The sequence below is a fragment of the Melanotaenia boesemani genome, chromosome 17, assembly GCF_017639745.1.
Source record: "Melanotaenia boesemani isolate fMelBoe1 chromosome 17, fMelBoe1.pri, whole genome shotgun sequence".
Classification (NCBI taxonomy): domain Eukaryota; kingdom Metazoa; phylum Chordata; class Actinopteri; order Atheriniformes; family Melanotaeniidae; genus Melanotaenia; species Melanotaenia boesemani.
In genome coordinates, this window is record NC_055698.1 from 15,452,522 (window position 1) to 15,467,854 (window position 15,333).

Below are 15,333 nucleotides of genomic sequence, written 5' to 3' on the forward strand. Positions count from 1 at the left end.
TTTTGCATTACAGGGTTAAAATACAAGCTTCCTTTTTTATTTTTCAGACCTTGGTGTGCTCAAACTCAAGCATTTGAGTCGGCTATGAAGCAAGAAGACATCTAAAACCTATAGGACAGAGGACCGCAGTTTGAGATCCTCAATTTGGCATAAAAATAACAAGTAGACTTTGGTTGCATTTGCGCTGGTTACTTGGGCCTTATTACCCAGCATCTGAACAAAAACCGCTTTGGCTGCTGGCTTGAACGTGGTTTTCTTGCAGTTATGTAATATTTAGCCTGATGACTTGAAAGAGAGTGTATTGTTTTGTGTGTGTGTGGGATGATAAGGTTTTGCAAATTCATAAAAAGCATATTTAATTAGGTTGCATTTTTCTGAATATTTACCAGTTAAAGTGCTGGTGTAAATGGTGATCTTCATTAAGCTGATTCAGTTTCTAAGTTGGTGACGCTGTGCTTGTTAACCCACACCTATTCTGTCATGATGTCATGAACACCTGAATACAACAATCATGTTTGTTTGCACCTCGCACAGATGGCCCTGAAATTATTAAAAGCCAATATTATATTGAAAAATTAATCTTTTGGTTAAACAAAGTAACATATATCATATATATATATATTTATATATATATATATATATATATATATATATATATATATATTAATTATTAGTTGCACCCTAAACAGGAAAATTTGCCAGTGTTACAGTGAGATGTGCGTCATGATGACCTTCAAGCAGCAGGGGGTGCTGAAGTCCTCAAGTATTGAAACCTGAAGTATTTTGCATTTATAGCCCTTTCTATGCAGTTGTCACATTTACTTTCTTAAAAATGTAATCAGTTTCTGGTTGAACATCTGCATGAAAAGTTTTTTAGTTTTCTAATTATAACAGTATTTTTTAAACTAAATCCCAGTTACACAAATCAAAATTTGCCTGTTTGTCTGGAATTCCAGGGTCTGATTTCCCACAACAAACAAATCAGGATTGTTTTTTTTTTCTTTCTAAATCTCATTGTTATGTGCTGCTTCTGGCTATTGGTAAGCAGAGATCAACCATAGCATATATCTTCACAGAATATATTTCCTCAGATCTGTCTCATTACAGCTCTATCTATTGTAAGTGACATCATCAACTTCAATGGAAACAGAGACAGAATGATGCAGAAATGTGACCTCATCAGTCAAGCCACAGCACTTTATTCGTTTCACACAGTGCATTTCCTTAAAACACAATATATAATTTAATAACAATATAAAACTCCATTTGTGTATATAAATTATGCATTCAGTACAGCAGCTGTGATATATACTACTTAGCTTTGGTACAGTAGAACATTTATCTCTGTGAGTGTGTATGTGTGAGAAAAGCATACCCAAAGGGCACCATCTGAAGGAGAGTGGGTGAAGGTGAGTAGAGTAAAAGAGTGTGAAACGATATGTTTGTGATAAAAACATCTTGTGCACGCATGTGAGTTCAAGCAGGAACCAAAGTATCTTCACTCTATCAGTACTGTGTGTTCCAGGTTGGCGCGCTGAGGTGAGTGGGATGGGAGGGTGGAGGCACCATGCAGCAGTAACCTGTGTCTGTAAATGGCCCTGCCACAACTTTACTCTTGGGATAGGACACAGAAACACCTCCCTGCTGGAGACAAACAGCAAATGCAAGAAAAGTTAGTGAAAAAAAAAAAAAAAAAAAAGCATTCACAAGCACTTTCTAACTTTTAAATGCCTCTTCTGAGGCTGAGCTTTAGGAGGCTGAATGAGAACAAGTTCCTTGGCTGCTTTTGTGTTTACCTGAACCATGCTACGCTGATGGGAGGCAACTGGAGTGTAGGTCCCCAGCACAGTCTGTGGCTGGGGGTGGGAAGACTGCTGCACCCTCACAGCAGGGGCATAACCTCCTGCACACACACGTATAAGAAATAATTAATTTTATCTTACACAAGATATCTTCACAGTTATTGTAGGACATATTTAAGGACACATGATGAACAATTTGGTGCCCAGATGCAGCTTTATAGGCCCTTCTCAGAATGAAATGTCCCACATCTGTTTATTAATTAATAAAGAAAAATAATGTGTCCATAATCTATGTTTGGCTTAATTTCAAATTCAGTAAACACAACACTGTTAAGGGGGAAATGTTAGGAGATGCTGTAATAATGTAAGACCACCGTAATGCAACGTCCACTCTATGATGAATAGAAACAGCAGGAAAAGAGACCGGTTCACTGTGAGACCCTCAGACTACATCTCTGACAGTGTAACGGCCCCCTCCTCTACTGCCACAGTTTATTTTCTCTCAGCCTATTTCACTCACAAACACAACAAACACTAATGCATCCATGCCGGAGGTACCTGTTGGTTGTACTATTTGGCTGTGAATGTTCTGGCTGGGTGAGACCGGCCTGCATCCGTGCTGACCTGAGGTAGGGTACTGGCCATAATAATACACAGGTACCTGTTGGATGATATATTATTGTCCTTAAATTCTTCCCTTTTATAACTTAGTTTATGCTCATCCTCACAAAAATTATACTGTTTTTTTTCTTAATCAGCCTAATAAATGCCCTCCCCGCTAAAAAAAAAGAAAAGAGGAAGAAACCTGAGGTGAGGGCTGGCAGTAGTTGGATGGGTTGGGAGGAGGAGGAGGAGTTGCATAGATGTAACCCTGATTGGGAGGGTAGAGGGGTTGAGCATCTCCTGCTGGCTGACAGTTCACTGTCACATGAGCAAACTGCGAGGAGAGATCTTCAATCTGCTGGTCAAGAAAAAGGAGGTCAGACTGCACACGTGGGCGCCAACACATACACACACACATGCTGCAAACAAGCAGCAGGTTGCACAGTGATACATACTGTTGAGTATGGCTGTGTGGGAGTGACAGGCAACATCTGCGGAGCTGTGTATGAGACAGACGAGTACTGAAACACCTGAGAGAGACACGCATATGGAGATAGAAATAAAGGCACAAACGGTGACAAGTGTATGTAAGTGTGAGCAATTCTGGCACGTAGAGCTTATTGTGTGTGTGTGTGTGTGTGTATTACCTGCTGCTGCTGAGGCGGCTGAGGAGGAGAGCTCTGCAGCTGAGTCTGGCTCCTCATTGGCTGCTGACTGTCTGGAGGGTTGTACACAGCAGGGGTTCCATCAGGGTTAAGGAAAGGTTGTCCTAAGAGATCAAAGGTTGAGCATGATGAATGTACATATCTTCTCAAAGACTAGTGCATGTGTGTGTGTGTGTGTGTGAGAGAGCTATGTACCAGTATGCGGGTTCACTAATATGCTCCCTGGTGGGATCCCGTTCTCCGTGATGTAGGCAGAGTTAGGAACTGGCTCCTCTATGATAGGAGGAGGAGAAGAGTGAGGACAAGTGGATGGCAGTCTGTAAAGAGAGATGGAACCTGGAAGAGACAGAAAGAAATAAATGTAGACGTGAAAGAAGAACTGAGAAAATAAAGAGTAAGAATATATGTGAAAAGGAGAGAACACACACCTCCCATCTGTGCTAAAAACAAACTTCATATCAGCATAATGACGTTTTTGTTTTTTTTCCCCTGAATATGTGAAGAAGACTGGAGGTGTTGTGTGAAAATTTACAGCTATGGTGTGAAGATTCATGGACTGAGTTCAATTTTCACACCAGAACTTCCACTGCTTTTTTGTTAATTAGATGCTACTGAATAAAGAACTGATAATTTATAAGCAGAGATTTTTTCAAAGTGTGGTGATGAAGCCTGTCCATAAGTTTGCTTGTACACAGATGTAGAGAAGTGCCTCACCCTCAATGACTGAATTTACACCTTGATGGCGTGACGTGATAAGTGTTAAAAAGTTATATATATATTTTTTCTCCTGAATCTTAAAACAGCGCACCTGAACCTCGTGTATCCCAGCTGTGGCTGCCAGATTGGCGAGCAACTGGCACAGGACTTGTCCATTGATATGAGGAATCAGAATCTGTGCTGCTCCAGGGTCGGAGGTCGTTGCTATAGCGACAGTCAGTCTCAGTGCTGCTCTGCCTGCTGCTGCCTGTCCAGCTGGAGCCTGAGCTGTCTCGGCTCCCCCTGTCAGGCATATCCAGAATCATCCCACAGACTTATAATTGCATGAGAGACGTTCCATTTGTGAAGAAGGGAACAAAAATGGCTCCCACATGTGCTTATATGCAACACATAATGAGGGGCTGAGGTTTTATGCTACATTAATTCACGGAAATTATCTATAAAGACTTTCTTTCCTGCCAGGGAATCTCAATCCTGACACCCACAAAGGGATAAAATAAAATTTAGGCCTTTTTTCTGTTTCCTCTGCAGACTCTGAAAAGCTCTGCGCCAGCCAGGCTGACCAGATTAAGATGATAAATGACTGCGTGCACGCAGACAGAGCTCTACCTGAACAGCTGCCTTCTCCTCTGGGTCTCAGCATATGGATTGTACTCCTCCACATCCCTGCACAGTGCGCATACACACACAGACATATATTAATGTTCTCATCTAAATATATGCTGAGAGGCACATGGAAAAAAATACACTGCAAGCAAGGTTACCTGGTTTCTGCATGGGTGCTCTCCTGGGTGCAGAGTGGCTGCAAAAGTACGGAGGAGAAATTAGTTTGAATCCTCTCTGTGCCATGTCTGTCTATTTTGTTCGTCTCGGTTTGTTTCTCTCACCTCTTTGTTGAAGATTCGTTCTCGCGCTCTTAGGTAATCCTCCTCTCTCTCCTCCATCGACTTGTTTTGTTTTTCCCGTAAAGGATGAAGGCGATTCTGTTCAGCCGAGAAGAGAAAAGAAGAAGGTGAAATTACAGATAGGATGCGATCAATGTTAATCATGGAGATAATTCCTGAGAGGACGGACAGACCTGGTCATCTGAACTGTTGTCTCTCTTCAAAATGATTTTCCACTGGTGGATCTCTTCGGTTTTGTCCTTAGATACCTTGTCTAGAAATCGCTGCTCCGGTCTTTTGCAGGCAAACACAACTGTAATTAGTTCACTCTAATGGGTAGAGAACTACAGGGAAAAACAAACAGGCGCATTATCCATGCTTACATGCGTGTGCTGCTGGTCCTGTTGATGATGACAGACTTGCCTGTCTGGTCTACATTGTGCTCCATGCCAAAGTAGGCCGCCACCCGATGGACCAGCATACGGTGGTAGGATGACATGTGAGGGAACTTCTTAAAAGAGCTGAGAGATAAACACAAGGATGAAAGATGAAGGCAGAATGAAAAGCAGGCAGGATAAAGAAGTGACAAAAGAAACAAAGGTAAAAAGGGAGAGTGATGAGAAACAAAGCAAGATAAATCCTTAGGTTGAGGTTAGTTGTATTCAGTTACAGTGGCTCAAACGTGCCCACAGTGACACAACTGGCTCATTAAAACAAATAAGCTGTAAGGACAAAATTATAACACATAAGGATGTTTAATCTTTAACAGGATTTAACATTCATGCAAGTTTTATGTTGGCACATTAAACAGACAGACAGCTAAGGAACGACTCAAGGTTATGAGCTCTCCTTCACACGCATACTCCCACACACACCTATTGCTAGTGATGAAGTCGATCATGTCCTGCTCCAGTTTAAGCAGCATCATACGGTCTCTGGGATTGTTGTTGAGGGTTTCGATGATAAACTGGTGCAGGTCTATGCCGGTGGAGTCTGTGTACTCCACGCTGGACTCTGAGAAAGGCAAAAACAAGGCTAGGTGAAGTGTAACAGATAAAAATACAAAAGCACATCGCAATAGTTAACAACCCAGGAGAGATCTAAATAGTGGCAGAGAATCACATTTTATTACATATTATTTGCTTTATCCTTTGTCTCTTTTATGAGATATCAGACAAACACCCATACCTTTGGACAGTGAATTTTTCTTTGGATCTAAGCTCCTTTCCTCATCTTCCTCCTTAGAGGAAGTTCTTTCATTGACCTGGCAGCTAGATGAGATGTTTGCATCTGGAGAGGCCTGAAATTGAAGAAAATAAACAATAAATTGAGTGCAGTGAGGAGGATGAGGAGAGGACGAAGATATGTGTATGTGCGCTACCTGAGTTTCTTCAAATGGGGAGGACTCCTCACAGACGGCCATACTGCGCGTTAACTTTCCTTTGGCCTAAAATCCACACACAAGCAATATTATAAATTCATAGAGTCTAGGGCAATCAATATTCAGTAAGAATGAATAATGAGAGGCAATGCTATTTCAGCTTACCTTAACTTTTTTCTTTGGTTGCACCTGGTTACAGTGTTTCTGCAGGTGAGGGCACAATTCATTATCAGAATGTGAGCACGTGAGCAGGCAGGATGCATCATTTTAAAAACAGTAAAAAGCAGTTATCTGTACGTTTAGTGTCGCTTACCTGCTGCTCGAGCTTCTTAATGTCAGTGTGACACTTCTCATCCTCCCTCTGATTGCAGAGGGGTAGACATGGTGGAGGGGAGGGGCAGCTTGTGTCGCATGATGTGGAATCGTAGGGTTTTATGAGGACATCTGCACTTTCTGTAGCCGCTTCTGTCATCCTTCTGAAAGGCACACAAGGTAAACTTTTTGGCTTTGCCTGTTTATCCAGATGATGTCTACAAATGTACATGTCCCTTCTGTTTAAAGATATTTTTGCCCACATTTGCATAAATCTGTGTGTGTGTGTGATTTGTTCCAACCTTTGTAAAATTGTTTACTCGAGAGCCTTACAGGTGAATGATGGGGTCATACATCCCATGTTCCCAGAGGGCAGGCAGAAATGCAATTATTGTCTTCACCTCTGTTCACTTTCTCTGCTGCTCCTCTTGCTGCAGGGCTTACACTGGTCAATGGAAAATAGCCTGAAGATATAAAAAAAAAACAGGAAAGGATGAAATTCTTAGCGGCTGTTGTACAACAGGAGCACTACTGCACTGTTTCTCACAAACACACACACTCACATCAAACAGTTGCCAGAACATAAAAGCAGAGCTGCTGGAAATGACATCAAGAAGCTAAGCTTGTGTGTCTGCTTATGTGTGTGTCAACCTCTGTTGACACTTCCCAGAGCAGCGTCCTGGCTTTGACAGCTAATTGCTGTTGTACAGTAGTCAGTGTATTACTGTAAGTGCGTCCTGTCCATCTGTGACTTTCGCATATAAGCCTTGTGCTTGGAAGTGAAATTTGCAGTGTAGCTCCTATGAATGCATGTCTGGTATGTGAGTGCGCGTTTAAGCGTGTCCTCGAGCTTTTCTTAGAAACAGCAGCTGTGGAGGAGAGTATCATCCAATCCGGCACCACTGATATTCCCAGAATGCCAAGCTGAGTCTCTGATCCCTGCGGTGAGAATACTGCTGAGCTGAAAGAGATAGACTCTAACACACACGCACACACACGCACACACACATACAAAGGAGGAAGTGGCATTCCACCATCTTTTCCAAAGCGCCAAATGTGTTCAGCAGGGACGCATACCACTGTAACACACAGCTCAAGGGGACACTTAGGCCTGTAACACCTGGGACAGAATAACGAGCTCAGAGGATGCTGAGTCCCGTAACATGGTTATTTAACACCCGGTGGGAGATGACAGCAGTTTTTAGAACGAAAAAAAAAGGCCTGTGTCTGTCCATGTGCAAAGTGGTGTTTACTTGCTACAGGCAGCTGGATGAAACAATGCACATGACAGCAAAGTCAATTTTTACCACGTTTACAGTCGGAAAATCATTGTCAGTGATAAAAACATATATGTTGCATAGAAAAAATTATTTTTCTTCTTTAATTGGTTGAAGCGCTTACAAAATTCTTTAAATAAAAAAAAGTTTAATTTAAAAATACAATTAGTTATATTAAATATTGTGCCACCTTTACAGAGATGTTCTTTAAATGTAATTAGACCTGTTATGTAACAAACTCTTCAACTGAGGGATTAGAAGGAGAAACGTGTGGACTGAAATGATGTATTTCATTCATTTGTTGATCGTCAAAAGGTTGAAAATGAAGTTTTGCTTCCTTATGATAACAGTGAACAATTTCACCAAACTTTTGTCATTAAAATAAAATACCTTCAGTAAAAACCTTTAATTCCTTCATGAGCATGATTATACAAGAGGAAATGAAGTAAAAGATGCACCGATAAAATAAATAAAATAAAACCACTCGCTTCCCTGCTGTTTCTTACAGCTGAAGTGTTACAGTTAACACGATGCTGATAATGATCTGGCTCCGTCTTTATGTGATGGTCTACCTCAGTGTGGGGGGAAAAGGAAATGGTTCAGAGATGCATAAATACTCAGAAGGGTATAATAACTTGGGAAGCTCCCTAATATGCTGTTGGCAAGCTTTTGTTAAGCTTTGCTTCAGCTAAACGGACTGGCTTTATGAGTGCTGCAATGTAGCAGACCCTGACCTTAGACCTATCGAAGGGGAGGGGCAGGATGAAATAAATGCATCACCTATTATGATCAAAGAGAAGCTGGATGTAAAATAAGAGGAGACATGCTGGGATTGTATTGTGCCTTTGAATTTACACCAATAAGAGAAGAACCGTGAATAGCATGGGAAGACAAAGAGAAAACATATCGGTATGGAGCAGATTCTCTACAAGGAAAATAAGATGAATGAGAGGGGAGGGAAGCAGACGATGAAGAGAGATGAGAAAACAGTCTGTGGAGGCTTTAAAGGTGAAGAGGGGTGAAGCTAGCCGATGGAAAAAGAGAGAAGTGAAGAATTGGTGATAGAGAGGCTCGCAGTCTGTCTCCGGGATTTTCAGCCAACTGCCAGGGAGAAGGGATTTGAACACAGCTACCAGTTTTTGAGCTGAGCGCTGCAGAAGTGGCTGGCCGCCCGGGGAGAAGGTGTGACACGATCATTAGCGTGTGACGGATGGCGGCGGGAGGCAGGGAGCACCAGTACCCGCTACATCATCATCCATCTGCTGCTCTCCCTGAAGCCTCCAGTCTCTTACTCACCAGGACGCCTTTCTTCTTTAGCCAAACGCTGCCTGGTTCAGCTACACTGACACACAGGCAGTCCAGTGGGAAAATATCCAAAAGCCACTTTAGATAGCCATTGTTAAGTATTAAGTCCATAAGCAGGTACAACCCTGCTTGTAATTAAGACCCATGAAAAATCTGTCTTTGAATACCAGAACAATAACTATCACTTGTTCTGCTTGTACCATACAAGATTTTATGTTCAGGTTTACCACCTTGCCCTCTCTACATGTAGAAATTCATCTGTACTTTTCAGCATCTGTACAATCTACTCTGGGTTATTTTTTCCATCAGTGTCCCTTCTGATGGAGTGGAAAAAAAACTGAAGAAAACAAAAAGAAATCATCATTGCCTCTGGTTACAGAAGCTGCTGTTTGTGTTTTATCTCTGAGGGTACTGTTGAACCCAAAAAGAGATTTTATATCTTCTCTCCTTCAGCTAAGGAGCTCATTAGGAACTGCTTCTGTGGGAGACTACAAATGACAGAGCAGGTCTGCCTGATTTCAAATAATAATCGAGAATTTTGAGGCAAACGCAAATGCTTTATATATCCGTCCATGTTTATCCAAGAGCTTTGTTTATCCATAATGCATACAGGCTTTGCTCCCAGGCTGATAATTGGGGTGCTTTTGTTTCCTCTCTCTCATTATATAAGATATTTTTTGTGTTTTCCTTCCAGTTTTGATTTAGATGTACATGTTGGGTTTTTTTTAGCTGGTGACGCCCAACCTATTATATTTGATGTCAAATGCTCTTTTTCTTGGACAGGATTACGTTTATCTCCTTGCTACTGCATATTTAAGAAAACCACATCAGCATATGCATTATGATATCCTTCACTGCAAAGACAAGCAAAGATGCATCAGAAAGTAGGTTGCCCATGTGAGATCTAGGTTATACTGACCTGTCATCAGCACCTGGGCAGCCACAGCAGTCTTATCGCCAAGGTGACTTGTGGTTTCAACAGCTGCATTGCTCTGCAGCTGAAGTCAAACCCAAGACGAGGGAACACAATAACATTTCTAACCCGCAACACAGCAAAAGTGGCAAAAGAAGCTGCTCGAGAAGCACTTCATGCAGATTTTTTTTTTTTCAACTCCCTAAAGCTCACACAAAACCAATGTCATTTTAAAAGTGTACACCACAAATGACAGATTATGAAACTCCCTGTGCACACACATGTAAAACCATCCAGCTGTTCAAATTTTCATTTTGAAGAAATAAATGCAAAATAACATACCTTGCAGATATGATTTGTGGATCTTTTATATGCATCTTGCAGATGTTTTGCATCCTTATGCATCTTTGTTTTTCACACCGACATTTGAATGAAATTTAGGTAATTTTGTTTTTGTTCCATTTTGTGTGGCCATGCTCATTTGAGATCTTTATTGTTAGATTTTTTTTTGTAATTTTGTATCTCATTGCTGTGGTTGAGTGTAACACACTGATGGTTCTTTGTCTTTGTTGCCAGTTGTCTGTTTTTGGTTATACAAAAGCTATTAACTTAAGTCTTCTTCTAGACTACACAAGCTATATAATATTATTAAAATATGCCCACGGGGGCCCTAACTGTTAGGCCCCTGAGCGTCGTTAAACAATTTGCCCGCAAACACTGACAGGAGGGCTGCAGTGAGTTTTCTCAAACAAACAGGTGGCATCTTGCTCACAACTTCTGGCTTGACCCACATAACAGTAAGCACAAGTGGTTGATCTACTTTCTAGATGTGACTGTCGGTCCTAGAAGGCTCAATGCAGAGCTGTTTTTGGGGTGGGGGTGTGTCGCATTACGGTGACCCAAGCGAAGCTGACACACCGGGCTATTTTTACTTTGAACCTGGGAGGGAGTGGACATCCCGCTCCGGAACTTCCCCGCACTGTCACGGGGAGTCGGGTAACTCGAATATCGTTTAAAAAGTCCAATTTTATACTCGCACACACACACAAGAATAAGATTAAGTCGTTTCTTGATGTGAACTGAGCTCCTCGTCAAATGAACACTTTGTGTTTGGGGATGTTACACAGTTAAATGGCAATTAACATCCAGCGGTTCCGCTATAGCATGAGGGAGATGCGGCTGAGGTCGCGCAGTTAGCTAGTCCCTCCAGAGTTTTAGCTAAATACTACAAAAAAAATAAACGAGTTAATCCAATATGATTTCCCAGTGTAATTTACAGCACTAAAGTGCCATCAAAATGAAACAGCGTTGAAACAATGCCATAAAAAGACCGCAAAAAACATCGATGTCAGCCAGCGGAATAACCGTTAATCATCAGATAACCGCTGTGCGGACGTCCGTTAGCTTACCGTTAGGTGATGAGTTCCTCCCTCTGCGGGCTTCTGCCGGTACAGCCAACCTACCGACGGACTGCCGCTGCTGAACACCCTGCGTCTGTTGACTGAGAGGTGCTTTGCTCCTCCTCCGCCTTTTGCCCGTCTCTATCAGAGCAGGGGGGAGGAGGAGGAGAAGGAGGAGGAGGGCCGACAGCTCTGAACCCCGAGCCACGCGCCCACACACACGCGAGGAATGCACGAGAGCCAGCGAGCCCCTCCACCGAGCCAGCCCACTCATCTCTGTTTCTTTCTCTCGCTCCAGGACTGATTGTTTCTCTGCGTCTTCATTTAAGCTCCGTTCGTTTCAACTCTGATAATCACTTCATTTCATGAATTGACTCTCACTGCCCAACTGAAGCTAAAAATATTCATGTGTCACTTTACTGGTGCAATTACTGAGATCATTCAGAACTTCAGAGGTAACAAATCCAACATGGGTAGTCCACTAAAGTGTTAACAGCAAAATATTAAAGTAAAATAATCGGTTTGTAGCCTCTGAATAAAGTGTATGACATCAAATGTTTATACTCAAACAATTTTTTGTTGTTGGAAGAGAAAAGAGAAATAGGCCTACATATACAGTTTTAAGACCCAACTATAAAACTATAAAGAGGATTTGGTGGATTTTTTAAACAATTAATCTGACTCTTAGTTTAATAAGATGCCCGAAACCATACTGGGTGGAAACCTCTGTTGCAATCCTTAACAATGAGCTGTATTTTAAAGCTTGTTAACATCCACTTGATAAGATCTACCAGTTATTATAGCTGTGAGATAAATGTAGTGGAATATAAATATTAACAAGCATATCAAACTAGAAAACAATGATGATACCAAAGCAAGTCAAGACGTTCTGCTCCCTAATTATATAGCTCTTTTGATGAGTTTTACAGTATGTACTCCACATGTTTGCACCACCTAATTTGTAGATTTTGCATTACAAAAAATAAAAAAAGTTGAGCTACAAATGCAAAATAGTGCATACACAGTCCCGATAATACAGCTTATACTCACATGGCCCCTCGTATGTCTAGGAATACCAACCTTTTCTGCACACACTGCATTCTGTCAATGTATTTTTACATTAAGTGGCTAAAAGATAAGACAATATAAATGAGCATTAGAGGAAAAAATAAATTCTCATTGTCATATTTTTTTTCTTTGTGAAACATGAACTGACACACCACACCCTGAAAGCATGAATGAAAGATAGATTTGCAAAGCAGAGTAAGATCTCATGGTCTCATCTGTTGAAGACCAACAATATTCCAAAGGATGGGGCTTTTTCACTTCAATATTTGTATACATAAAAACAGCAAACTAAGGGAAGATGCTGCATCAACACTATTGCAGTACATAATTAAGGCTGTATCATCTCTTATGATACTGTAACATTTTAAATATTCTGCACATATGGCTTGTGAATTGCACAATTAATTAAAAATCTGCCACAGCGCAATGTTCACCCATCAAAAACAGTATTTAATTACAGAGACAAGAGCAGGATCTATACAGACTATTGTATGAGAATAATTAGACAGTCTATTATGTCAAAGTTTGGTTATTTTACCTTGATGAATAGCAAATAAATTGCTGCCTTCTTGTTAAATTCCCTCACAGGGCAGGAGATGGGAGTATTACCACCATGTTTGTTTGCTCTAATACTGTCTCTAATGTCATTTGTTGTATTAAATGTGTGCATGCCACAATTGTTTACTGCACTGAGTTTAAATTAACTTAAGTAAAAGTATTTTTTATCAATGATGTGTCAGAACTTCTCCTATATGTGTCAAATAATGAATAATTAATATGACTAATATGACACTGATGCATTTAAACTTATGTTATAAAAGAAAACTAGCAAGTTAGAACAGCAGCACAATATCTACCTCCGGTGTTAACTGGAGCAGAGTTATGAGCTGAAATTTGTAACAATGACATTGCAACTTCACTGTATTAAAGACACTTATACACTTAAATACCCAAAGTAAGTAAATATATTCAGTTCTACTGGTGACAGTTAGCAATAATTTTGCTCATACTAAGGCAGCCTTATCAAGTACGGTGGCTAGATTTAAGAAACACATGACTTCGAAATCCCTCAGTGGTCATGTGGGGTAAAAAAAAACAAAAAAAAAACAAACAAACAAAAAAGAAAACAGAGAAGAAGACAGGGTCAGATTTAATTTTTTGTCAATTCTAACACTTGATTATATGGTGCAAGTGATTTCTAAAAGGTAAAAGGCAAACTGAATGTCTTGATTTGCCTTTGTGTATTTATTTATTCCATCAAGTGTAACAGAGGATGAGACTTCAGTGCCCTCGGTAACAGGAAGCTGGTATCCTTTATCATTTCTCATGTGCACTTACAGCAAAGCCCCCTTGAAGCCAAGTCATCCAGTCCACTCTTGCTATGGTTTCTCCACAGCAGACACAAATAATACGGTATCTTTTTACATGGTTGGCATCTTGTTGAGTGTTACCAAGCGTCATATTAGTATTACAGCCAGGTCTGCTTCAGAAAAACAGATCAAGTGTCTGAAGTGATGGTCACAGACATGACTGCACCCATCCCTCACTATCATAAAACACGGGGAGCATAGCTGTGCCGGCTAGGATCTCTGGACAAAACTGAGTTCTGGGTGCCTAGTTAACCTAATTTTCTTTCATCAATTAAAAGAAATGATCATTTAATTTAACTCATTAATTTAGAAAGCGAGTGTAGGTTACAGACTGTGAAAGCACTGAAATAGGAAAATATTTAAATTAGATTTGAAGTGGGCCTCTTGGTAATTGAACTGGTCCCATAGGGCAATTTCAAATATTGTAGAGTGTATAATATAATCCAGCGTTCATTTGGGATCTTCATCAGTTCTTGTGTTGGTCTGGCTTCATATATAACCTTTGTCTCTTTTGCTCAGTGGCAAAAGAAGAATCCAGGTATGAATAACATCCTGCAGCACCCAGCAAATGAGAAACTGCAAGCACACCCTCATACAGTTAATTTCAAAAGGGATTTATCTTCTATTTCTGTCACATCTTGCCTCACAGATCCTGTTGAGAAAGCAATTAAAACCAAATGAGAGATCAACTGGAAAACACAGATCTGTGAGGCGATGAGAGCATAAAGTCCCAAGCAGACTCATTCACATTCCATTAATTCTAGTCTCATTCAGTTCAAAGTCATTCACAGACCCCATTATTCAAAGACAAAATTACACAAGAAGATTCCAGTGATAAATGTAGCTTGGAAGAGATGAAACTACTTCACGTCCTCACCCTTTGTCCCAAAATAGCAAATTACTGTGCTGAACCTTTTGAAAAGTCTGTGATGTTAATATTGATACTGACCCAGACTCTGTTTTAATAGATTTGGAGATTCTTTGAGCTGAATTTAAGATGTTAGAGGACTAAAAAACAAATTCTCTCTTATCATGCAGCGCCTGCTTGGGATCTTCTCCACAAATGGAAGTTCCCAGGGTAAAATGATGTCTCAGTGAATTAATCAACCATCTACTTTGAAAGTATGAGGCTCATGTCAACGCGCAGACATGCAGAGTTTGATCAAATGTGGCAGCCTCTCATCTGTTACCTAGAGACCTAGCATTAATCCAAGGGATTGAGAGCTATATATATAGATTTGACTTTTCTGTTATTTGGTATTCATTATTAGAGAAATGAAGTGTAACCTTTTATCTACCTGCCACTAATATAGTCATATGAAAAGGCAAATCCTCACGAAATTGCTGTTTTCTTGACATACATGAAAAGTCTGATCCTTTTTGAAAAATAAACCCCAGATAAAGGTGAAGGGAGATTAGTCTTATCATTCATAAATTCATCATCAATATCAACAGATGTCATATTTGTCTGTGAAAAGGTTTCAGAAGTTGGTAATCTCTCTTTCTTTAACAGCCATTCAGCCTAATCATCAGCTTGTCCTTCAGCTGCAGAAAGTTGGAGTTTTCTTACACATATTTAAAATCCTCCCATCCCATCTCAAAGGGATTCAAATTTGGCTTTTGGCTTGGCTATTCC

General features: G+C 40.5%; 1 protein-coding gene across 9 annotated transcripts; it reads right to left on the reverse strand.

Annotated features, from left to right (window-relative positions):
* Positions 1-1,158: 1,158 nt before the first annotated feature.
* On the reverse strand, positions 1,159-11,474 carry arpp21 (cAMP-regulated phosphoprotein, 21). Of its 9 annotated transcripts, none has more exons than XM_041967126.1 (21): positions 11,269-11,473; positions 9,866-9,944; positions 6,698-6,828; positions 6,366-6,528; positions 6,218-6,256; positions 6,053-6,118; positions 5,860-5,971; positions 5,547-5,685; positions 5,055-5,192; positions 4,866-4,965; positions 4,675-4,770; positions 4,552-4,589; positions 4,397-4,453; positions 3,879-4,069; positions 3,266-3,406; positions 3,053-3,174; positions 2,861-2,935; positions 2,608-2,763; positions 2,361-2,463; positions 1,797-1,903; positions 1,159-1,644 (listed from the first exon to the last, which is right to left on the reverse strand). In XM_041967126.1, exons 3-21 carry the CDS (start codon positions 6,718-6,720, stop codon positions 1,507-1,509), a joined length of 2,004 nt encoding a protein of 667 aa, XP_041823060.1. In that variant the 5' UTR covers positions 6,721-6,828; positions 9,866-9,944; positions 11,269-11,473; the 3' UTR covers positions 1,159-1,506. The 9 variants fall into 9 exon arrangements, with proteins under 9 accessions (XP_041823060.1, XP_041823065.1, XP_041823063.1 ...); XM_041967131.1 differs by having other exon boundaries at positions 6,667-6,828; positions 11,269-11,472; XM_041967129.1 differs by lacking the exon at positions 9,866-9,944 and having other exon boundaries at positions 1,159-1,641; positions 11,269-11,474.
* Between the last annotated feature and the right edge of the window lie 3,859 nt (positions 11,475-15,333).

What these genes read in the sequence shown, in the direction of transcription:
- arpp21 (XM_041967125.1), bottom strand. Translation starts at nt 6,720, where the DNA reads ATGTATGACCCCATCATTCACCT. An exon ending in TATGACCCCATCATTCACCT is followed by an intron (nt 6,529 to 6,697) that starts GTAAGGCTCTCG and finishes TGTGCCTTTCAG; the next exon opens with AAGGATGACAGAAGCGGCTA. An exon ending in ACTGCCAGCCCTCACCTCAG is followed by an intron (nt 2,464 to 2,607) that starts GTTTCTTCCTCT and finishes ATCATCCAACAG; the next exon opens with GTACCTGTGTATTATTATGG.